The sequence below is a fragment of the Orbicella faveolata genome, unplaced genomic scaffold (assembly GCF_042242905.1).
Source record: "Orbicella faveolata isolate gen_17 unplaced genomic scaffold, um_ofav_v1 contig_14, whole genome shotgun sequence".
In the NCBI taxonomy this organism is placed as follows: Eukaryota; Metazoa; Cnidaria; class Anthozoa; order Scleractinia; family Merulinidae; genus Orbicella; species Orbicella faveolata.
Window position 1 is genome coordinate 17,056,793 of NW_028301541.1, and position 21,354 is coordinate 17,078,146.

The window sequence follows — 21,354 nt, forward strand, 5'->3', positions numbered from 1 at the left end:
AAAACATCACTTTTATATTTGCCGTGACAGAGCGCGCGCGTTAAAACGTCAAAATAACCGCCAATGACACTTCAGACTTACAATATTTAAAAAAAGTGAATATTCTCAGTTTTAACAGTTCTTACCATGGAAAAATGCAAATGCAACAAAGTAAATGATTTATTTACAGCTGAGGTAACACAAGGTAGGTTAAAAGAAAATATGTAGCAAAATTTAACCAATTGCATGGTAGGTAATGTACTTTTACCCACGTGTATTTGTAATTATTGTAAGTGTGATAAAGTTATTTTGAAATAAAAACTAACAATAAAAAATCACGACGTTTCGACCTCTCCGAGGTCATTTTCAAGTGCGAGTGTAAAGATATAAAATTAGCATAAATATGTCTCTAACAGTAAAAATACTTAAAGAAGTCACGAAGTGTAGAATGTAAAGGGGACCTAAAACCACGGGACAATAAAACAATACTAATAAGCTTAAAGAACTGATCTAAACAAATAACTGGTAAATAGATAGTAAGAGTTATTGTAAAAAAATCAACCAACCAAACAAACAAACAACAACTAAAAAAAAATGTAATTACATGATTAAAGTGCAAATAAAGGTTTCTGTTCCTTTTTAACAAGTTAGGTTAAAAATTAGCAGAGAATTATCAAGAAATCCAAGATGGTGGCTGCTCGGAAATCATGAAAGACCAGTCTGGCATTAAATAGCATTAAATATCTACCCCTTCTCTCAGTCTCGTTTCTGAAATATGTGCTCTCTCAGTTAGCACTTCTAGGGTTGTGGCTGTACCCCCAGGGGCTGTACCCTGTCCCAGGACAAAGTAATATTGTTGTGATACACTGCTGTTACAATGTGACGACAGCCATCATTAAACAATTATGTCAAGAAATTCATAGTATGGAAGAAGAGCATATTTTAAATAGACAAGCTTAGAAAGAGTGCCTCAAATTGTAAGCAAATGTGTTCTGTGTTTGGCCCTAATTCCAACAAATTTTTATATACATGTATATCCTATCAAATGGATCTTATCATTTTCTCAACAATAACATTAATAATTTTGCAGAGGTGATGTGCATGTACTCGATGAACTGCAGGAAACATACATGTATGAAGTGAGTAATAGATTTATCATCTCTTGACCCTCCCAGTCCCTTCAACTGTCTCTCTCTTTATCCCCCCCCCCCTTCCACTTAACATTCTTCCTTCCTCCTTCTTCCCCTTTCTCTCATCTCTCTATCCCTCCCTTTCTCAACCATTCCTTTCCTCCTTCCTTCCTTCACCACTTTCCTTCCCTCATTCTATTTCCCATCTGTCTGTCTGGTATGTTATCTACTTTTAATTCAAGGATAAAGTCTAGATAGCTTAAACATTCAGAAATGGCATCTAAAAATACAATTAACCTGCTTATTTATTGATTAGTACAAAAAAATGACCATTTTATGAATTCCTAAAAGCATAAAAAACATTAAAAGAATAAAATAACTTTCAATAGGTTCTACATAGCTTCCAAAACTCTTTTGATGTTTTGTGCTTCCTGAAAAGAGACGAAAATATTTTCAAATGAGTTTTATTAGCTGAGGCGCACTGGCTGATACTTTTGCTAGACAACTTAGAGAAAGGTATACCAATAGACCAAAGTAATGTTAAATAATTTTGAGACAAAATGTTTTGAATCGTAACACTAATTTCATGCAAAAAAATATATAGTGAGTTACAATAGCCTTCATCATAAATGACTGATCTAGAGAGACGCATAATGACATTGGCTCTTCTTCTGGGCCGCAGGCAACAATGCTAGGGAAACATTGTTTGAAAGTAAAGAAGGTGTGACAGTGATAAATGAGGCAAGAGATGTTTTTTCCATACCAACTTAGCTACTGTCATGTAGCTGAGAAAAATAATTTGAACTAAAACAAATATCATACTGTAACAATTTTAGCTCATTCAGAAAAACTATTTGGCCTCCAAAATTATATGTCGAAGCTTTATAAACTAAAAAGTTATACCATACATTATATAAGTCAAAGCAATTCAGTTTCCCAACAGAAATTATCACATGCAATAAATCATGCTAAATGATTGTTACATGTAACTCACCTGCAGATTTGTAAATACGAAAGATCTTGAAATGTATAACTTCTTCGTCTGATCATTAAATTTCCACATGTTTAATGAGACACCTAGAGGAAATAAAAACATGTAAAAAAAAATGAATCAGTCAATAATCAGTCAATTAATAGCTTATCACATGATCAGTCAGTCAGACAATCATCAGTCAGTCAGTCAGTCAGTCAATAGCTTATCAATCAATCAGTCAATCACATCTGTCAATCAGTCAGTCACTCTGTCCATCCGTCCATCAGTCAGTCAGTCAGTTAATAGCTTATTAATTGATCAGTCGATCAATCTGTCAATCAGTCAGTCAGTCAGTCAATAGCTTATCAGTCAATCAGTCAATCAATCAGTCAGTCATCAGTCAGTTAGTCAATAGCTTATCAATCAATCAGTTGACCAATCTGTCAATCAGCCAGTCAGTGAGTCAGTGAGTCAGACAATCAATTCAAATGTATCAGTGCTAATACAGAATGACTTTCCCACATAACCCTTCCCAGTTTCTAAACAGCTTCTTTTTTTCATTATCTACACTTCACTAAGTGAGTGGGCAGGGTTGTTGCTAAGCGCCAGCTGCCAACAAAATTCTCTGGCTGAGGAAGAGATGATGCCAGCCGGATTTTGGTGGGCAATTACTCAGTAAAGGATAACAAGCGGTTTTTAGGTTACACACAGTACAGTCATTCAATATCTGAACCATATTGAACCATCTAACTGAAAAGTTTGGAATAAATTCTTAACTACCTTGAGTATCAGTGCCGCTATAATTATAACGACTAAAGTAATTGAAATAAAGTCTTGTTTTGAACAACCCTAAGTGAACAGGGAAGAGGGTGGGAACTATATTGTGAGAAGTCTCTCTTTTCCTTGAAAATCTGTGGGGAAGAACACATTGCAAGTAAGTGTGTGGGGGCGTGACTGTCAGCTCCTAGTAGCACAGGCATCGGAAGATGAACAAAAAGTGAGACTGCAATGGTTTCATACAACATTTTGGATGCCCAGCACTCTGGTGACAGAGTAATTCTATTGGTTGGCCCACGAAGTTATGACGCACATCTGTCAGTAACCAATTTACAAGTGACATGCAGTGCAAAACCAAACTCTGTTGCAATGTTTGCTTCGTACGGTGCAACTCCTACGGTTCATGACGTTTGCCAATCTTTTTTGAGTTTCGATCTTGCGACCATTTATTAGTTTTACTGTATGCTTCACACTTGTTTTTGAAAGACTGTGGACTATTGGCAGGACTTTAAAGTAGAGAAGAGCCATTTGACTGAGCAGTATGAAAATTTTTGAGAGGTCATAGGCCTGGTTTCAGCTGCAATCTGTCGAACCATTCATCACATCTTACCAGATATAGCTTTGATAGATTGGAGTAAAAAAAAAATAGACCCCGAAGTGCCATATTCAAAAAAAGGGCAGAGGTGTCATTGATGTGACCTGTCAAAGTAGCATCCAAAATGTTGTATGAAACCATTGCAGTCTCTCTTTTCACTCGTCTTCCGACGTCTGTGCTATTAGCGGCTTACGGCATTGCTGCTTGCAGGCCACACTCACATGCTTACTTGTTTTACGTCCTTCTACAAGGATTTTCAAGGAAAAGAGAGACTGCTTGCAGTCTAGGTGGGAACCAGCTAGGGGGTTAAGACTTCCCACATGTCATACCTTTTACCCCTATAATTCCCACCCATCCTCCATCTCTTGATGCTTTTTCCGTCAAAAAATATTGCAAAAGTGTTCTCCTATTTTCCCAGTTCCCTGGGAGGCCATCTTTCCTTTCCCCTTTCCGTTTATAAGTTTCCACCCCTTTTACTCCCCTGTTACCGCTTCTCCAAATGTCACTGCTCGGATTTTGGGAGGAAAAAGAAACGAGATTTGGAAGGAATGTGATGTACATTATCTGGAACGAAATCTTCTCCTCAAAGGGAATGAGGCCCTAACCTAATTGAAGACTAATATTGACAATACATTTAAATTCTCAATACACGCGTGCTCCTGGCTCGTATACTGAAGTTATTACAAATTAAATTGACTGTGCATGCAAGCTATAAGCCTACTATAATATTAAGCTAACACTTGTAAAAATTTGGTTGGAACGTATCTTTACCTTGAACTGTCCGATTAAACCTCGATGACTCATCTCCGATAAAGAAAGATCCATTGGTGAAAGTAAACTGCTCAATATTTCTCGTGTTCACAATCACATCGTCTTTCAATGGCGTGTACAAAGTTTCCCCTTTGGGGCGACAATCTTCGGACTCGTAAACTAAACCACTTGCCTTTATTGGCAAAAATCTTCTGGACAATTGAAGAGCTGAGGTCGAATAATCTGTGGGCTGGTAAGGTCTCTTATCGAAGAACACACCGTTATCGTTCCTCGGTTCAAAGCCATCGCGTGACAAATTAGCGACGCGATCTCCGTCCTCGCCTTCATCTGTTCTTGGTCGTTTTGCAGAAGCGAAGCCATTTTGCGACGATGGGGGTGCAAAAGGCACATGTATTTCGGTTTCAACATCCATGGAAAAAGGTGAACTAAAAAAAAAATGCACGTTAAGGTAACCTGCACGCGTGATATTTCATGACCTTTCGCGCTGAAATATATTCAACTCGTGAACTGAAACCATATCAGGAACTTCACATTCGCCATCTTGGGCTTGGTAACCCCGTCCTTGTTTCGAAATTTGCGCTTTGTGAGCCTCGTTCCCATTTCGGTACCAGTTTACCGCTCGTGCAGAAAGCACCGACAGAGGACAGGTCGGGTATTTTTTATGATGGTCCACTTCTGAGCCGTGACATAAGTCGTCGGTCAGGGAACTTTTTAAATTTAAACAGATTATAACTGCTTTAAACCGCTATTTCCATGCATTGTGTGGTTGTCACAAGCCACACTTCGGCAGATTGGGAGGGGAGAAGGGGAGGGGAGAAGGGGAGTTGAGAAGGGGAGGGGCGGGGGGGGGGGGTGATGGAGGGGTCACTGGGGAGTCAGGGAGTAAGTGAGCAAGGTGCTGAGATCTCTAATGAGGTGATATAGTTTCACTTACTACTTAGGATCAAACTTTTCACCAAGGCTGTGATGAAGTTTTAGAGTCCATCCTTCTCTAACGAATCAGGTAATTAGCCAGGACATCGTAGATGGCGATTTTGCCCAACAGCCTGGAGCAGCTCTTGTCAACCTTGATACAAGCCAAGTGGCCCATCAGGACAGAGCTTGTCCCAGTTTCTGTTGCATGAAGTGACTAGGAATATCAATTTTCTACTCCCCCCCTAGATGGGATGCTAGTCCATCACAGGGTTACCCCCAGCATTAAATTCTCTGGTACCCATTTATACACCTGGGTGGTGAGAGGTACTGTAAGAGTGAAGTGTCTCGCACAAGAACATAACACAATCTATCTGGCCAAGCTTGAACCTGGACCACTGAAGATTTCTGGAGTTGAGTGCACTAAGCCACGAGGCCACTGAGCCTCCTGCAAAATGCAGTTGTTAAATGATCATATTATTATTTTATATAAGAGTGTAGCTAGTAATAACTTACAAACTGTATTTTCTTCTGATATAAGAAATAATAATAATAATCTGTAAGTAAATATATCTAGCAATGATAAAAGTTCTCATTAAAACTATAAATAAGCAAGAAATAAGTACAAGCAACTTACCCTACTGTTTGTTCTCAAACCAGAGCACAGCCTAAAACATTATGTTCTGTATTACCATCAATAATTTTTGATGGCCATTTCCAGGGCAGATAAATAGATGTTCACTATATACATATATATACGCACAAGTAGTACTATTTGTAGTTTCAAAGAGGATGAGAATGAATAATATTTACATAAGTTTTTAAGTACTATTCTATTACCGTAAAATGCACTTGAAAACATTTAAAAGTCATGTACCTGGCTTTCAGCCAAACATGAAACTCCATCAGTGCAAAATATATACAGTATATTTGTAGTAACTGGCATTCACATCTAGAGAACTAGCATTTACTCTTTTGACATTCACAGTAGATTAAAACACCTAAAATGTAACTTATTACAGTGTTATTGCCCAAAATGAAGCACATGCAAACTGATCATGGGAGTAAACGAATTAACTATAAAATTCTTTTAATACTGATTACTTAAGACAATCTTCCAAATTCTCCCAACCAGCCTTGTAAGAATAGTATGGAGTTCTGTGAGAAGGATTACAATCTCGATATTGAGACAAAGAAGGTTAATCGTAATCATCAAGGTCTAATGCTGGAGCGAAATTATGCACCATCATCTTAACCCGTTCTTTGCTCTTTCCAATTCTTTGCACTGTATCTTCTATCATAGATAGTCTTTCCTTCTCCTCGTTGTATTGGTGCTCCAAGTCATGGCATCGTCCCTGACAATTTTCTTGCTTCACCTTGATACTATCAAGTTCAGTTTGCAGGCGATTTATCTTTTGTTTGAGCTCATCTTCATCCATCTGCAGTTTTTTCATCAATTTTTTTTCATCCAGAAGCTGTTCAGTGACTTCCTCCATGGTGTTAAGAACACTTTCAGCCTCTCCTGAAAGTACAAATGAACTCTTTAAAATAAGTTAATATTTAAATTACAGGGTGTGTCAAAACAGCAAAATAATGGTCTAACTCCAGCCGCTAATTTTACAGAAAAGAGGGAGAGTAACATACATACAGTACATACTGTACATTCCGGTATGAAAAGCTACATGTATATATTACAAACCTGGACTATCCAGTGGTGGGGAGGGATACTCTCTTCTACAGTGCAGCTCAGATATATACAAACCAAAATATACACGTAATTCGCGTATATTTCCGTTATGTAGATATGTGTAGCCCCAAAGGGTATGGTTTGTTAGCCATTTTGGTCTGAAATACTTACAGGGTATTGATTTTAGCCATTTTGGTCTCGAATAGGATATGGTTTTGCACACAAGTCTTGAATTGGATATTTGTTAATTTTTTTTACGAGAAGCTGCTTTTTCATCATTACTGATAAGACCATCAACAAAAGCCCTTCACAATACCTTTATCAGGGTATTGATTCAAAGGTCAGGTCCTTAATAGGGTATCAAATTGTTGATCAGGTCATAAATAGTTTGGGGAAAATTGTAGATTTTGGTCTTACATGTAAATAGAGTAAGGGTTTTGGGAAGTGAGCTGCACACCCCTACCCAATTTTTCTAGGAGTACCACCGAGGACTACATGTATCTGCCTTACAAATCAATATCCAGAGGATAAAGCAGTTTGTACTTTATCTAACACTTATTCACTGTACACTGATTTATCCATTAGCCCCATCTGGATTGCCTGGTACAGGTTGCAGTTATGACCAGATCACTATCCTATGTCCTTGAGCCGCTTTACTCTGATAGTGCCTCTCTTTACCCAAGTGAAGTATATATGGGAACTGGCATATTTATTGCTGTGGGTTAGCCTGGCAACTGACTGTCATCCCATCCAAGGGGGAGAAGATCCCAGGAGGGGACTCCCGTATGAAAAGGGAAAAAAGCCAGACACAGACTTAACCTACCAACAGCTGTCAGTGTTCTTACCATTCAGTGTGTTACATCTCAGTGCAAGTGATTGATACTCCTCCACATATTGTCTTGTTTGCTCTTCAAGCTTTTGAAGTCTCTCTTTCTCTTTGTGAACTTTGAAGTCTGTGATTATTTGTTGCATTACAGTATTAACTGCAGTTGACTTCACAACTGTCTGACAAGTTGGGCATTTCTTGCAGTCCTGCAAGCATGTCTGGCAGTATGTGTGTCCACATGGTATAGCGGCCATGGGTGTGTGTCTGGGCCCGGTCATCAGTTTTTCACAAAGAGGGCATGAGTGACTAGCAATACCTGATTCACTGTCTTCTTGAATACTCTTTCGCTGTTGTTTATGATTAAGAGTCGGTTGCAATGTTGTTTTGAGCCTTTCAGCAACTGTATCTGCCAAAGCATTGAGCATATCAGTAGATAACTCTGGTGTGTTCAACTTCAAAGTGTCACTTTTAAAAGAATCGTTGTTTTGAATATTAGCCTGGCTTTCATTTAGAGGATCATATGTGTTTTCAGGACCCTGATTGCCTCCTCCTGAAAACTCATCACCATCATAACCATGAAGCCAATTATCATGTTTATCATCACCATGGAAACTTCTATCAGGTTTGACAGATGTTCGTGATGATGGCCTAAGCTTATTATGAAGAGTCTGCTTACTCGAGGTAAGAGGTGGACTATTTAGAGACCCGGCAGAAATTGAGTTTCCATAATTAGACGGTGTATACTTCATGTTATGGTCACTACTTGTCCCTACAATGCTAGATGAGCTTGGCTTCTTATGATTGCTAGACGTCGAAGGCGGTCTCTGCTTCCTAGGAACAGGATTATCACCCTTGGAAATCCAAGAAATAACATCTGAATGGTCTCGTTGGGGCTCGGGATACAACGGTTTTCTTCGCGGATTGCTGTAGGGATTTCTGTTTGTAGAATTTTCCACAGACGAACCACTAGACAAACTTGAACGTGTTCGAAATTTTGGCACGTCAGGCAGTGCAGCGTGCTCTTTGCTTAGAGACTTGAGTTTCGATGGAGAAGACTTTGAGGCTTCTCGCTCTTTCATCCACAAGCTTTGTTTTTCGCGAATTGCTTTTACTTTTCCAGCCGTTTTTTCTTTGGACTCGTTCTTTGACTTTGTCTGTAGTTTCTTTCCTTGCAAAGACATGATGGTTTTACTTTGGCACCACTCAAAGACTATATATCGTGGAAGACGAAAGAAAAGATGGAGTCTTCTTTTCACAACTTCTCACGCCGCCATTTTGTGTTTTGTATGGTTACCAAGCACAATCGCCTGGTAACAAAACTAGGTTTTTGAGGGACGGGTATATGGGGGAATAAGCAAAAGTTATTTTTGTGGCTTGTCTATTACAGAAATTTGACAAAAAAATAAGATTTTATAATTTTATTAGATGTATAGATTAAATATGTATCAGTATTGTTAGGTTCAAAGACTCAAAGAAAATGACAGCTTCCAACTAAACAAGCTAAAGCATCTCATACCCCTCCCCTAACAATTATAACATGCTCTTTGGTTGTCGAGTTGGCCGTGCACCTCGAATATAAACCCTCGACCGGCTAAAGACTCGTGAAAAGTTGTTTTATTTGACTGAAACTGCACTGTAAACGTTATTTTCGGATGCTATTCTGTCTTTGTACTTTTTATTTGTGAATTGAAACAACTTGAGGATGTCTATGTCAGCTGTTTTCGTTCTTGACATCAAAGGAAAGGTAAGCGAAAAGAGCGCTAGCTCCTGTAACTTTTGTATAGCTCCTTTTGAACCGAAGTAGTTTAGCGGAAAAAGGCTACATTCCGACATTATCCTTACATTTAACCTGCCTAGGTGATAATCTCACGGAATTATCGAGGGGATATCGAGACGTCTTCGATCGAAAAGTTCATGCCTCTTGTATTGGAGAAGGAAGAAGAAGGAACACAGACACCTATCTGTGTGCATCAGGATGTTACGTTCGTGTACATCAAGTACAATAATCTATATCGTATCCTTTTATTTATGGTGATCAGATGTTCCTAAATCTAGCAATGGCAAAGTGAGACTGTAGAACTAGAAATCAAAGAAAAGTTTTAATGACCAAAAAAAATCAAAAGCTGATTCATTTGTGGTGGGGTCTTGTAACTATTTCCTGCTATTTCCACGTTATTGGTGGTGTTATATTAAAAGAGTTCTACCCATGTAGTGATTTAATGGGTTATAACTCCATACTTAATTATGCATAGAATTTTGCAACTCTTTTGGCTGCCATTCGGGTAGGAAGGAGATTATGTAGACAAAATTGTATGCACAGTATGCACAATTTTGTGGATCCCAGAGATCATTCTTTACATTGCCCAAGGAAGTTCACTGAAAATTCTGATAGCTCAGCTTCAGAGACTACTTTTTGCATGCTGCCCAATTCTCAAAACTCTTGGGGAAAAAATTATGTATACTTAAGCCCCCAGAATCCATACAGTACCCCTCCCATGGAAGTCAGGTTTGCCCCTCCCAACCCTTTTCAAGAAAATACCAGTATAGTATCATGCTTTCTAAAAACTTTGCCTTTTTTGACCCCACCACCCTCACTTTTCCTATGTCACAGATCTCTGGTCTCTGTTGCATGAAGTGGCTAAGGAGTATTGTTACAGTACTCCCCCTGAATGGAATGCTAAGTCCATCACAGGGTTTCCCCCCCCCCCCAAAAAAAAACCCATTATGCCAGGGTTTCCTACCAATTTGCTGGTACCCATTTATTTTCCTGAGAGGAGAAAGGCAGCTTGAGAGTACAATTTTAGTTGTCCTGGCCAAGAACACGTCTCAATAAAATGGGCCCACCACACTCTTATAACCATGAGGCTTCCACCCCTCCTAGTGGGCAGCATGTATTTACCTGCCAAAAAATCCAAGTTAATTCTTGCTAGAGATACAACGGTAGAGAAGAGTTTTATAACCAGGATAGTACAAGTTTAATTTGACTGAACAAGTCCGGGGAAAGTGTTATTGGCAGTAAATATCCTAAGGTCCAAATTGGAGATTTACTCCCTGAATTTATACTGAGGACACTGCTTGCTCAACTGCATTGGAGACCTGAAAGTAGCAAGTGTATCTTATCAAATGACTTGTTTTGAACAACTGGCTGAATAGATGCTAGACAGCCTATTTTCATTTTGTGAGACAGTGTAGAATGCACATTCCACTGACAGTGTTTACTTTTAGCTGAGTTCCTTGACTGCAGTTTTCAGTCGTATCAATGACAAAGAAGAATGCCAATGTGGCTTTATTATTTGTCTTCCTTCACAAGATGGTGCAGGTAAATTATTTAAAATAAAATACTGTTTGTAAAATTATGTATTCAAGCTAGAGCATAGTGCTCACTCTCGTTGTTTTTCTTTTCCTGTAAAAGTGATATCCACCATCAGTTTGGATATCATGGTAAAGTCGACTGCATATGAGCCAAGTGGCCCATTAGACTGGCACTTATCTCCAGTTTCTGTAGCATGAGGTGACTAGGTGTATTTGCATTCCCCCTTGGATGGCAAGGGCGCAGCCAAAGGGGTCCTGGAGTGCACGTGACCCTGCTTTTGTTAGCCTTTTTTAAGCAAACAACCTACAACAGGTGGTGAAAACGCCATGGCAATCTGGCAAGTACCCTCACTTTGACACAGTATGACCCCCCTTTGAGGAATCCTGGCTCTTCCCCTGGATTGGATGCTACAGGTGTAGTCCATCACAGTGTAACCCCAGCATTAAATTCACTGAAACCCATTTACACAACTGGGTGTTGAGGCACCGGGGGCCGGGGTCAGGGAGGTGTAGAAAATCGTACTATAGTCATTTCTATAGTGCTGTACCTCAGTTTGAGTCATCTAGAAAAGAGCACATGAAAATTATACCAATTGATGTATTCGAGACAACTGTTACACCAGAAAAAGAAGGATGGCTAAGTCTTGGACACAAATAGCCGGGAGGGGGAATCCTAAAACTAATACATGAGGAAAATAAAGTTCCAGGTTGAGTAATAAATTCTTCTTTCCATGGTTTCACAATGTGCCTGCAGACATTTTTCCTACTGCTGTAAGCTTCAGAAAAAATAGCATAGCTTGTAAAATGTTTTTGCTTATTATCTTGAGACTTTGAGTTTGGTGTATGTTACTAGTCAATCTATGTCTGGTGATTGGTTGTGAAATGCTGACCTCATTATTGAATATTTAGGTTACTAATGAAAAACCACTACTGTACAATCATTTGACTATGTACATCGTCATTCATTCTATGACAAGTTAAAGATACATGGATGTAAGTTAAGAATTTTGATGTGTTTTAAATGACTTTTATTATCTTGCAGGTGTTTACAGAGTATTTCAAAGAACTTGAAGAGGAGAGCATCAGAGACAATTTTGTGATCATTTATGAACTGCTGGATGAGTTAGTAGACTTTGGCTATCCACAGTTTACTGAAACAAAGATCTTACAGGAGTAAGTAACTTTACCTTCTTTTGTTAATACTATTTTTGTACTACAGTCAAACCTCTTTAACACGGAAACCGAAGGGGTAGATATGAATGTCCCTATTACAGAGATGACCAAATTACAGGAAGAGATTACATGAATTGTGGTTTCACTGTCACTAAGTTAACTTTCCCTAATACAGAAGTGTCTGTATTACGGAGGTGTCTGACTAAGACTGAGGTTTGACTGTGTTGACTACTAACCTACATAGACTGTGGGAGACATGCACAATGGTCAACCTTATGTATTGCCACCTTGTTTGCATTTTGGGAAAGCGGGTAATCTCTATGCAGCAGACCATATGGGTATGCTCTGCCTGAAGGAGTTACCCTGTCCCGGCTGGGAGAATAAGGATTTCACTAGTTGAAGTATAGAAAGCAGTGGAAATAAACTGGCATTCAAACTCTTTATCTTTTTCATCACTGCAGGTATATCACTCAAGAAGGTCACAAATTAGATGTTGGTGCACCCAAGCCCCCTGTTGCATTGACCAATGCTGTCTCCTGGAGAGGAGAAGGAGTCAAATATCGCAAAAATGAGGTTTTCCTGGATGTAATTGAATCAGTGAATTTGCTGGTATGTATGTACTGTGTTAAGTGATTTTATCAAACACAAAAGACCGTATTTGACCACACTTTCAAACACTGAGTGGCCTCTTCCAGGCGTTCAGTTAGTTGGGGCTAAGCATGAAACACGGCAAGAAAAAATTTAGTGGATAGGTGCAGTGAAATAAAGTGGAAGAACGCCGCAATTCTCCCCTATTTTTGCACTCACCGTTTTTTGTGCTGGGCCCCAAATAACTGAACACTTGGAAGAGGCTAAACACCAAGAAGAAAGATGAAAATATTAGTTGTAGCAGAGTGTTTTTGATGTTTTTCATGGTGTTTGGAAATCTGGTCAAACACTGTCTTGAGTGTTTGATATATCTTCTCAGTTCAAACTAAAACTAAGAAGAAAATGGAGAAATAACATGGTAAATCTTAAGATCAGATATCCAAACACCACCACAGTCATAACAAGTTCCTCTGTAAGTTCAATGAATTGTTAATGAGTTTGAGAAAATTTATTCAGCTTTATTCTCTCTTTATATTTGCCTTATCTCTTCACCATGACTTGATGGTTTTTGTTTTTTTAAAAATAATTATGGCCCTTTCTAGGTTAGTGCAAATGCCAATGTGCTTCAGAGTGAAATTGTCGGTTCCGTGAAGATGAGGTGTTACTTAACTGGCATGCCTGAACTACGACTGGGATTAAATGACAAAATTTTGTTTGAAAGCACTGGAAGTAAGTTCTGTAGTTTTTGTATCTAGTTGACTATAATACCATTTTATAATAATTGAAATAATGTTGTCAACAAAGCCCTCCCGCCCCCCACCCCCCCCCCCCCCATCTTCCCAAGAAACTATACTATTTAGAAGAAACAAACAAACAAACAAAAAAAGAGTGGTCAGCAAACAATCTTGAAAATGTTTCAACAGTAGATTTTAATCCTTTACTGGAGCCTAAGGAGCTGTTCACACTACGCTGGAGGACCTTATTTCTATGGCTAGGCCTACCGTCCACACTAATCCACCATGAAAACAGAGCTAATTTCGAAATTGTTCTTCAAACCAGAGGAATTTGAAAACGCCAGTTTTGCGTTTTAGTGTGGACGGAAAACATTTTGAAAACGGAGCTTTTCGAAAATGATGACATCACAATAATAGTACAATTTCCCTGCCCGAGTTTTCCTGAAATCCAAATCCAAAATGACTGCTGATTGTTGCATTTACAAATCCGTTTGGTGTAGTGTGGATGCGAAACATTTGATGCGTTTTCAGAGTGAAAGTCAAACCTCCGTTTTTATATTCTTCCAGCGTTGTGTGAACGGGGCCTGGATTTTCTGAAGTTGATGGAATTCATGTGCATGTACTTGGTTACTCTCAATTTTCAAAATACTGTTACAATACAATACAACAATACAATACAATAACCTTTATTTCACCTCGAATTTAAAATAGCAAAATTGCTAATATGTTGCGAGACACAACTAGAAACTTCAATAATTGAGAATAAAACTCATGATCATGAGCTGGACAACCCCTAACCCACAGATGTCCCCAAACTCAGTGTCTTCAAAATTAAATATTTAGACACTTGTTGGAATTTTGTTTTTCTGCAGGAAGCAAAAGCAAAGCTGTGGAACTGGAGGACGTTAAGTTTCACCAGTGTGTCCGTCTGTCCAGATTTGAGAATGACCGCACAATTTCATTCATTCCCCCTGATGGTGAATTTGAACTGATGTCCTACAGGCTCAACACTCATGTAAGAGTTTAATCTATACAGCTAAGGGTTTCTTTTCTTAACAGTACAACTCACCAAAGCTGCAGCGTTCACACAATAGTCTTACATTGGTAATACGAAAAGAAATTTTATCACATAAGACAGTGCAACTCTCCTGGTAGACTACAAGCAATCTCTCTTTTGCTGGAAAATCAGTGGGGAAGAACGCAAAAAAGAACGTAACACAAGCGAGCGGTGCGCTCTTCTCCACAAAATGCAAAAGACTTGTTTTACATTCTTCCCTACGGATTTTTGAGCAAGAGAGAGACTGCTTGCAGTCTACCCTTCTGGTATAGTTAACAAACCTTTGGACTGATCTTCATCACATACGTAACAAACCCTGATGAATTTCGTGTTGAAACTTGGCCACGTACTGGATTTTAACTATCTCCTTTACAATTAACAAACTTTTATCAGTGTACAGCTGCCCATTTCCAACAGAGCAAGCTAAATTTTGTCACTTTTGTAATGGACAAATCTTGTGCAACTGGCTCAGACTTCAAAGCTTTTTCTTCTGTTTGTTAACAGGTGAAACCTTTAATCTGGATTGAGTCGGTGATCGAACGCCATTCTCACAGCCGAGTAGAATACATGATCAAGGTAGGTCTGAGTCATCAATATTGGATCACAATTTGATGGCAGCACTGTACTTGTTTCGGTAAAAGTGAAGAACAGTTCTCAAAAGATATTGTTGGTCGTCTATCGGCCGACTGTTGGTCAACTGTTGGTTGACTGTCGGTCTTTTGTCGGCAAACGACCGACAGTCTGCCCACAGCTTTCGTTATGTTTCAGACTAAAGTGTTGGCCGAAGAAAGGATGCAAATCTGATATTTCGTTGAACAAATAAATGATCAGAGGATTTAGCACTCGTACATCCTCAAAGTGGCTATTTGTCCTCTATTTTGAGATCAAATTGTAGTTTAGATCCTGAGGAGGATGGAAAACAGAGAACCCAGAGAAAGACCTTTGGAAAAGGGAGTAGAATCAACAATAAAGTAAAGCGACATGTGACGCTGCGTTCGGGATTTGAACACGGTCCACATTGGTGGAAGATGAGCGCTCTCGCCAATGCCCCATCCTTGCTCCCTCTATTGACCCAAAAAAGGCTTTTTTCACTAGCGACAGAGTCTGGTCGTAAGAGAGCTTACGACCTAGTGAAAATTAAAAATCGGAGTTGTAAGCGGGGTCATAAGCTCGACGGAATAGGAGTCGGAAGAATCAGAATGTTTCCATTTCTCCCAATTCCGTTTACGACTGCATCGCTTATGATCCAGTGAAAACTAAATTGTCGAAGTCCGAAGCAGAAGCAGAAGAACTGACCAATCACAAGGCCCGGAATCGAGCATTGTGATTGGTTCATTAGTCCGCTTCTGCTTCCAACTCTGACTTTGTAGTTTTTACAAGTACATAAGCGACAGAGTCATAAGTGGAATCGTTGTTCTGCTTCCGAGTCCGTCGGTTTGATTTTCACTAGATCGTATCACTCTGCGCCTCTGATTACGACTCTAATTACGACTCCGTCGATAGTGAAAACCAACCTTAAATATAAGTATAACTCTCTGGATTTTATATGAGTGTCAGAGTTCTTACTTAGACTTCTTATACTTACAACCATGCATACAGAGTTGGACTCTGGGCCATTCAACACGCTAGGTTTCATAGTTAGCCGACAGAGGATTGGCAGATGTCATACAGCAGAGATTAAAGTGTATTTTATACATGTGTTGACTTTGTTTGTATTCTTGCAGGCTAAGAGCCAATTCAAGAGACGTTCAACTGCAAACAATGTTGAAATTCACATTCCTGTCCCACCGGATGCGGACTCTCCTAAATTTAAAGTATGAATGCCTTTTACTTCTTCTTGCTGCAGACAGATCCACACGTAACATTATACTTTCTGGTCTGATTAGGAAGTTGTTATCACTGTAACATACCTACGTACGTTCGTGAAAATGTATTGGTGTTAAAAGCTACTTATTCCTAACACTAGCCTGAAATGTCAGTCATTTCCTGCCCTCAGAGGGAGGGAAATGACTGACATTTCAACACATACACCCCGCATGCATTAAACTCGTATAGTTATGCTAGTTGCCGGTCGGGAGGTCTGTAGTAGGAAAAACTGTGCCCGAGGTCTTGAGGAAAAGGCTGCTAAATCCAGTCACTCTTCTCTTTTAGACAACTGTAGGAACTGTGAAGTACACTCCTGAGGATAATGAGATCGTGTGGAATATGAAATCCTTCCCGGTAAGTTTAGCAAAGTTAATCTAGGGCAAAGAAGTTCTTGAGCCTGCAGGCATCACACGTTAGTTTTATTGTGTTGGCTTGTGTTGAAATCTGGCTCAAATTAGCAAGTCCTAGCAAGTTTTCACTTTTTAACCGCTCATTGCGCACAGACCACAAGAGTCCGGCCGTGTATTAATTAGCGACCCAAATTTGATGAAGGACAAAAAAAACAAAAACAAAAAACGTCTAGAACCAGGGTATAATTCGATAAGAAAACGAAAAAAGCAAAACTAGGTTAATTTACAGTTTACTCAATGTCTTGTTGGTTGGTATAAATAGGCATGCCGTGCATGTTTTTACCGGCGTCTTGTTTTGAACATCCCTACATCCCTCATCATTTAACTACTTATAACAGCAGTAGATTTTCAAAGCTCAGTCGTTGTGACGTTCCTAAATCGTCCCTGTCTGTCTGTCTGTTCACTTGTTTCCAACAGGGAGGAAAAGAATTCTTGTTGAGAGCTCACTTTAGGTTACCAAGCGTGGACTCAGGTTAGTCACTTCGAACAAGTTAAAGATCGCACTCCTCGTTGTTGTACTATTGGCTTGTTATTTTTGTGTGAAGGGAAGGGAGGGGAGGGGAAACTTCCACTCCTTGCTCGTGTTTGTCTTTAAGTTCACATCAGAGTTATTTAAGTTCGACTCTAAATCTTTAAGGTGACGAGTGGCGGATCCAGACATTGAGCTAAGGAGTCGGGGGGGGGGGGTTGTTTTGCTTGCCCTGCCGGCTTTTCTTCCTTTTTTGATTTCTTCTTATTTTACCCAAAATAAGGGGGTGCCCCCCCCCCCCAGTGGTCACCTCTTAAGATAACTATTCATATTTTGCATTCAATTTGTGGGCTTGGTAAGGGTGACACACCTTATAAGGAGCGAAATGTCTTTTTTTTTTTGCGTAGACCTCACCTGCCTTTGGCAAATTGTATAAATAAAATAATTAAATTTGCAAAACATAATTAGTTACAAGTTTTTGATTGTAGCGAAATTTGCAAGGTATATTGATTGTTCCGTCTGTGTGCCATCAGGCGTTTTTACTTTCTGGCTTTTTATTAAACTGTTGCCGTTCCAACTTTACCCCCTGGGGGAACAAAGATCTCGGGGGGGGGGGGAAGGGGGGGGCGTAGCGGCTTTCTTCAGGGCAGTTGAAGTCACTTTGTTTGTTGAAGCACCATGATATTTTTCTCCCCGCAGAGGTTGACCAAGGCAGACCACCGATTAAAGTCAAGTTTGAAATTCCGTACTTCACAGTATCTGGCATTCAGGTAACTTATGACACAGTGTTCCATTTAGTCTCATTTCGAACTTACTGCATAGAGCGCTTTTCAACTGAGTGTCGTAAACCCAAAACCAGAACCAAAATAATTGCTTGATTACTTTCGGCACTCATTTGAAAACCGCTCTAGAGCGGTGTTCACTTGAGTGTCGAAAAGTAATTGCTTTTGCATCACTACGCTACGCGATTGGCTTAAGAAAAAACTCGTGCCACTTTTTCAACTAATCAGAAGTAAAACCAAAATCAGAACCAATCATGACTCGTTTGCACGCGTTTTCCCGCGCTTTGCGTTAGCTTCATGTAATTACTTCAAGTTTTGATTGCTTCATTGGATTGTCTGTGTCCCTTGTGATTGCCTAGAGTGATTATATTGGTTTTGGTTTTTCGACACTCAGTTAGAAACTGTTCTTTGTCGTTATGGAGACGTTAGATTCCTAGAAATGTGCTTTGGACCTTGTCATGAAAACTGTTTACTTATGTTGCCCACCAGAGATGAAAATGCTCTTGGTTATTTTGGAAAAAGTCAATAAACACTTTATTTCAATGATGTTTGTACTTTGTTCCTCGCAGGTCCGTTATCTAAAGATTATAGAAAAGAGCGGTTACCAAGCCCTTCCTTGGGTTCGTTACATTACACAAAATGGAGGTAGGTTTAATAGTACTAATTCAACATTGTAAACAGCGCTACTTAGAACGCATTTTCTCAAATCTACGCCGAACGTTCTCTCGATATCCCGGAAAACTGGAAAGCGTTCAGATTAGGGGCAAACGAGCGAAGGCAATTACATCTGATAATTCACAAGAAACGCAAATAACGCAATAATTCAATTGGAGCTCGATGCGTTGCCAGAGGCGGGAAAACAGTCAAACGGTGTCAAGCGCGGGAAAACCTGTAACCGGCGCCAAGCGCTGGAAAACATATCTCAGGTGCCAAGCCACGACTGGTTAAATTGGTTGCGCTTCCTTTGCCCTTGATCGGTTCAATTGGTTGGTTCTAGAAAAAGCGTTCTTCTTCTGATTGGTTAGGGTAACATTGGACGCATCTGTTGTCCCTCGAGAAAGTCTGAAAGCCAAAGAGAACTCAATTCCTGTATATTTTGCTCTTTCAGATTACCAGTTGAGAACGACATAAACGAGAAAGACGTCCTTCTCTAAATACCTCTTTTAATGTAGTTAAATTTACACGTAAAAAGCTGTCGATTAAGAATTAAAAAAAATTTAAAAAAAGGCATGCCATTGATCGGTGAAGATTCTACTTGCTCTCTCGCATCATGTAGCAGAAATGCTTGATACTCGAGCTTTTTGTTAGTAGTTTTGGTGCAGTGCTGTCAAATTGTTCCGACGGACTAGGAAGTGAGAGTTTTTTTGTTCTATCGGCGAATCAGAATAAGAAACAGTCAAAGTGCTGTTATGAATTAAAATTGTCAAGAAATCGTACTTCTTCCCCGTCTTTATAATTAAAGCTAATTCTGTCGTGTTGGCACGCCTTGAAGTTTCCTCTGTTGTCGCTCGTAATCCGTCCCAATCTTAAACCATCGTTGTCCTTTTTTGTTTGTTTATTCGAGGTTACCTTTTTTTACAAGAAAAATTTGACTTCTTACATGTACCTCTTAACAAAAAGGTTTATGGAGTTAATTCGACGAATTTTATGCTCCCAAAATTAGCCTAATACTCTCAAGATGATGATTTCCGTTTATAAAATACAAGTAGAAATAGGTTGAAACTGGTCACTTACAAAAACAGGCAGTTATATGATGTAAACCAATAGTTCTATACGTGTAGTGGTGGAACCCAATAAAGCTTTGTTTTTCTTACTCAGCCGTTTCTGTAGTCGATACACTGAGAAGGGACGATGATACAGAGACAGCGTTTGTCGTGCCAAGGCCCCGACTGTTAGCGACTCAAATGGGTCTGGACACGAGAGTAGATACCACTCTTTTCAGGTCAAAGGCGAGGCTACAAAGTAACTGGGGAGGTCGGCCGGGGTTGAGAGAGTGGCGGGAAGAAAGGTGAACCACAGATGGTTTTTATTTTTAAGGTTACAGTATACCTTCAGGGGTGTCTCGCGCGCAAGCGATGTAGCGCGTGCAGTTTAAGCTGTAGATACCTAAACCCCTATATCAAATTAAAGCTTATGGAGCTGGCTATCAAACTATACCAAGAATTTTGAAAGAAAATGAATTGTCGAATTTTTCACGACCACTAAATGCGAGCGCCCAATTCACCTTTCGAAAGCTACAAGTCAAAGCGAATTTCGTTTTTCGCCAATTTAATTTTTTCCTCGGTTTCAGGGCTCAAAGCGCTTAAAAAACGTGTCTGCGTTTTGGCATATTCCATTGCAGTAAAAAGTTACAGAACATTTTCGAAATAGGATTAAAAAAATGTGGAGTGATCGTACAAAAATCGCTCTCGAAGAAAAGGTATTTCGAAATTAACAATTCCCAGACACGCTTTTGTAGTTTATATGTTAAACTAGCCACTGTCCAAATTTAAGAGCAATTGAACAAATTCCCTTTGAGTTATAACTCTTTAAAGTGTCTGCTTCAAGTGAAAAAATTTATTCGAGAAAACAGCGCTAAGAAAAATTTTCTGCTTCGCAAACAAACTCCGCCCACAAACGCCTTCAACTGGGTTCTCAGATAACTAAGCCAATCAGTGCAGGGAAACTTTACTACCGTTAACCTCCTGGTGAAATTTACGCGCGAATCTCTAAAAAACTCTTGTGTTTCGCAATGCGCTCAAGGAACCGAAGGCAGAGAGATAATTTTTCTGTAGCTCGGTTTTTCTTGAAGCTGGTCTGGCAAAATGGGGAAGACTAAAAAGGATACGAAGGCTAGAGTGGCTGAGCAAAGGAAACAAACAAAAGACAGCGCGGAGAGCAACTGTGTGTGGGCTACTGTGCATGGATAATATTTCAAATGGTCTCAATGAGTCTGACGATTCATCGATATCGGACTCACCAGAAGAGTCTCTGTCAGCATCCCTGTTATTGCTGTCAAGTTCGGAAATTTTTACGTAACCTTTCTTTTCTCTTACCACAAATATTTGCCCGCCTTATACGATAACTATAGCTTCATCCGCGTGGCGAACCTTCGCTTCTTCACTCATTGATGTATTTTCATTCGTTCTTCGCTGTTTTCGCTTTTTCGAACCTGTCCATGGTTTAAACGTGGTCTATGTTTACTTATAACTTAATAGAGACACGCCTAATATCAAAGTTGCTGGGTAGTCAGAACAACAATGCTGATCAACTGAGTAGTCAATTCGTGACATCCATATAGGTAATTCCCGCGAAAATCGTCTCGGTAGATTGC

The 21,354-nt window shown here is 39.6% G+C and overlaps 3 protein-coding genes across 4 annotated transcripts; 1 reads left to right on the top strand and 2 right to left on the bottom strand.

Annotated features, from left to right (window-relative positions):
• Window positions 1-141: 141 nt before the first annotated feature.
• On the bottom strand, window positions 142-5,477 carry LOC110057319 (uncharacterized). Of its 2 annotated transcripts, XM_020763913.2 has the most exons (4): window positions 5,160-5,477; window positions 4,226-4,650; window positions 2,104-2,186; window positions 142-1,540 (listed from the first exon to the last, which is right to left on the bottom strand). In XM_020763913.2, the coding sequence occupies exons 2-4, from the start codon at window positions 4,635-4,637 to the stop codon at window positions 1,502-1,504; spliced, it is 534 nt and encodes a 177-aa protein (XP_020619572.2). In that variant the 5' UTR covers window positions 4,638-4,650; window positions 5,160-5,477; the 3' UTR covers window positions 142-1,501. The 2 variants fall into 2 exon arrangements, with proteins under 2 accessions (XP_020619572.2, XP_089142892.1); XM_089286766.1 differs by lacking the exon at window positions 5,160-5,477 and having other exon boundaries at window positions 4,226-4,938.
• Window positions 5,478-5,639: 162 nt separating this feature from the next.
• Window positions 5,640-8,984, bottom strand: LOC110057317 (uncharacterized). The gene is made up of 2 exons (XM_020763911.2): window positions 7,670-8,984; window positions 5,640-6,659 (listed from the first exon to the last, which is right to left on the bottom strand). The coding sequence occupies exons 1-2, from the start codon at window positions 8,829-8,831 to the stop codon at window positions 6,337-6,339; spliced, it is 1,485 nt and encodes a 494-aa protein (XP_020619570.2). The 5' UTR covers window positions 8,832-8,984; the 3' UTR covers window positions 5,640-6,336.
• A 195-nt stretch (window positions 8,985-9,179) lies between these two features.
• LOC110057318 (AP-1 complex subunit mu-1-like) lies at window positions 9,180-19,854 on the top strand. The gene is made up of 14 exons (XM_020763912.2): window positions 9,180-9,394; window positions 9,508-9,664; window positions 10,902-10,969; window positions 12,005-12,135; window positions 12,597-12,744; window positions 13,326-13,452; window positions 14,330-14,472; window positions 15,019-15,090; window positions 16,239-16,328; window positions 16,666-16,734; window positions 17,208-17,262; window positions 17,959-18,029; window positions 18,611-18,686; window positions 19,150-19,854. Exons 1-14 carry the CDS (start codon window positions 9,353-9,355, stop codon window positions 19,170-19,172), a joined length of 1,272 nt encoding a protein of 423 aa, XP_020619571.1. The 5' UTR covers window positions 9,180-9,352; the 3' UTR covers window positions 19,173-19,854.
• Window positions 19,855-21,354: the final 1,500 nt, after the last annotated feature.

Bases quoted from the DNA above. Each gene is read 5' to 3' on its own strand.
- LOC110057319 (XM_020763913.2), bottom strand. From the start codon at position 4,637: ATGGATGTTGAAACCGAAATACATGTGCCTTTTGCACCCCCATCGTCG. The intron at 2,187-4,225 runs GTAAAGATACGT...TATTTCCTCTAG, and splicing joins GTTTAATCGGACAGTTCAAG to GTGTCTCATTAAACATGTGG. The intron at 1,541-2,103 runs GTGAGTTACATG...GTCTCTTTTCAG, and splicing joins TCGTATTTACAAATCTGCAG to GAAGCACAAAACATCAAAAG.
- LOC110057318 (XM_020763912.2), top strand. From the start codon at position 9,353: ATGTCTATGTCAGCTGTTTTCGTTCTTGACATCAAAGGAAAG. The intron at 15,091-16,238 runs GTAGGTCTGAGT...GTATTCTTGCAG, and splicing joins GAGTAGAATACATGATCAAG to GCTAAGAGCCAATTCAAGAG. The intron at 18,687-19,149 runs GTAGGTTTAATA...TTGCTCTTTCAG, and splicing joins TTACATTACACAAAATGGAG to ATTACCAGTTGAGAACGACA.
- LOC110057317 (XM_020763911.2), bottom strand. From the start codon at position 8,831: ATGTCTTTGCAAGGAAAGAAACTACAGACAAAGTCAAAGAACGAGTCC. The intron at 6,660-7,669 runs GTAAGAACACTG...TTGTACTTTCAG, and splicing joins GAGATGTAACACACTGAATG to GAGAGGCTGAAAGTGTTCTT.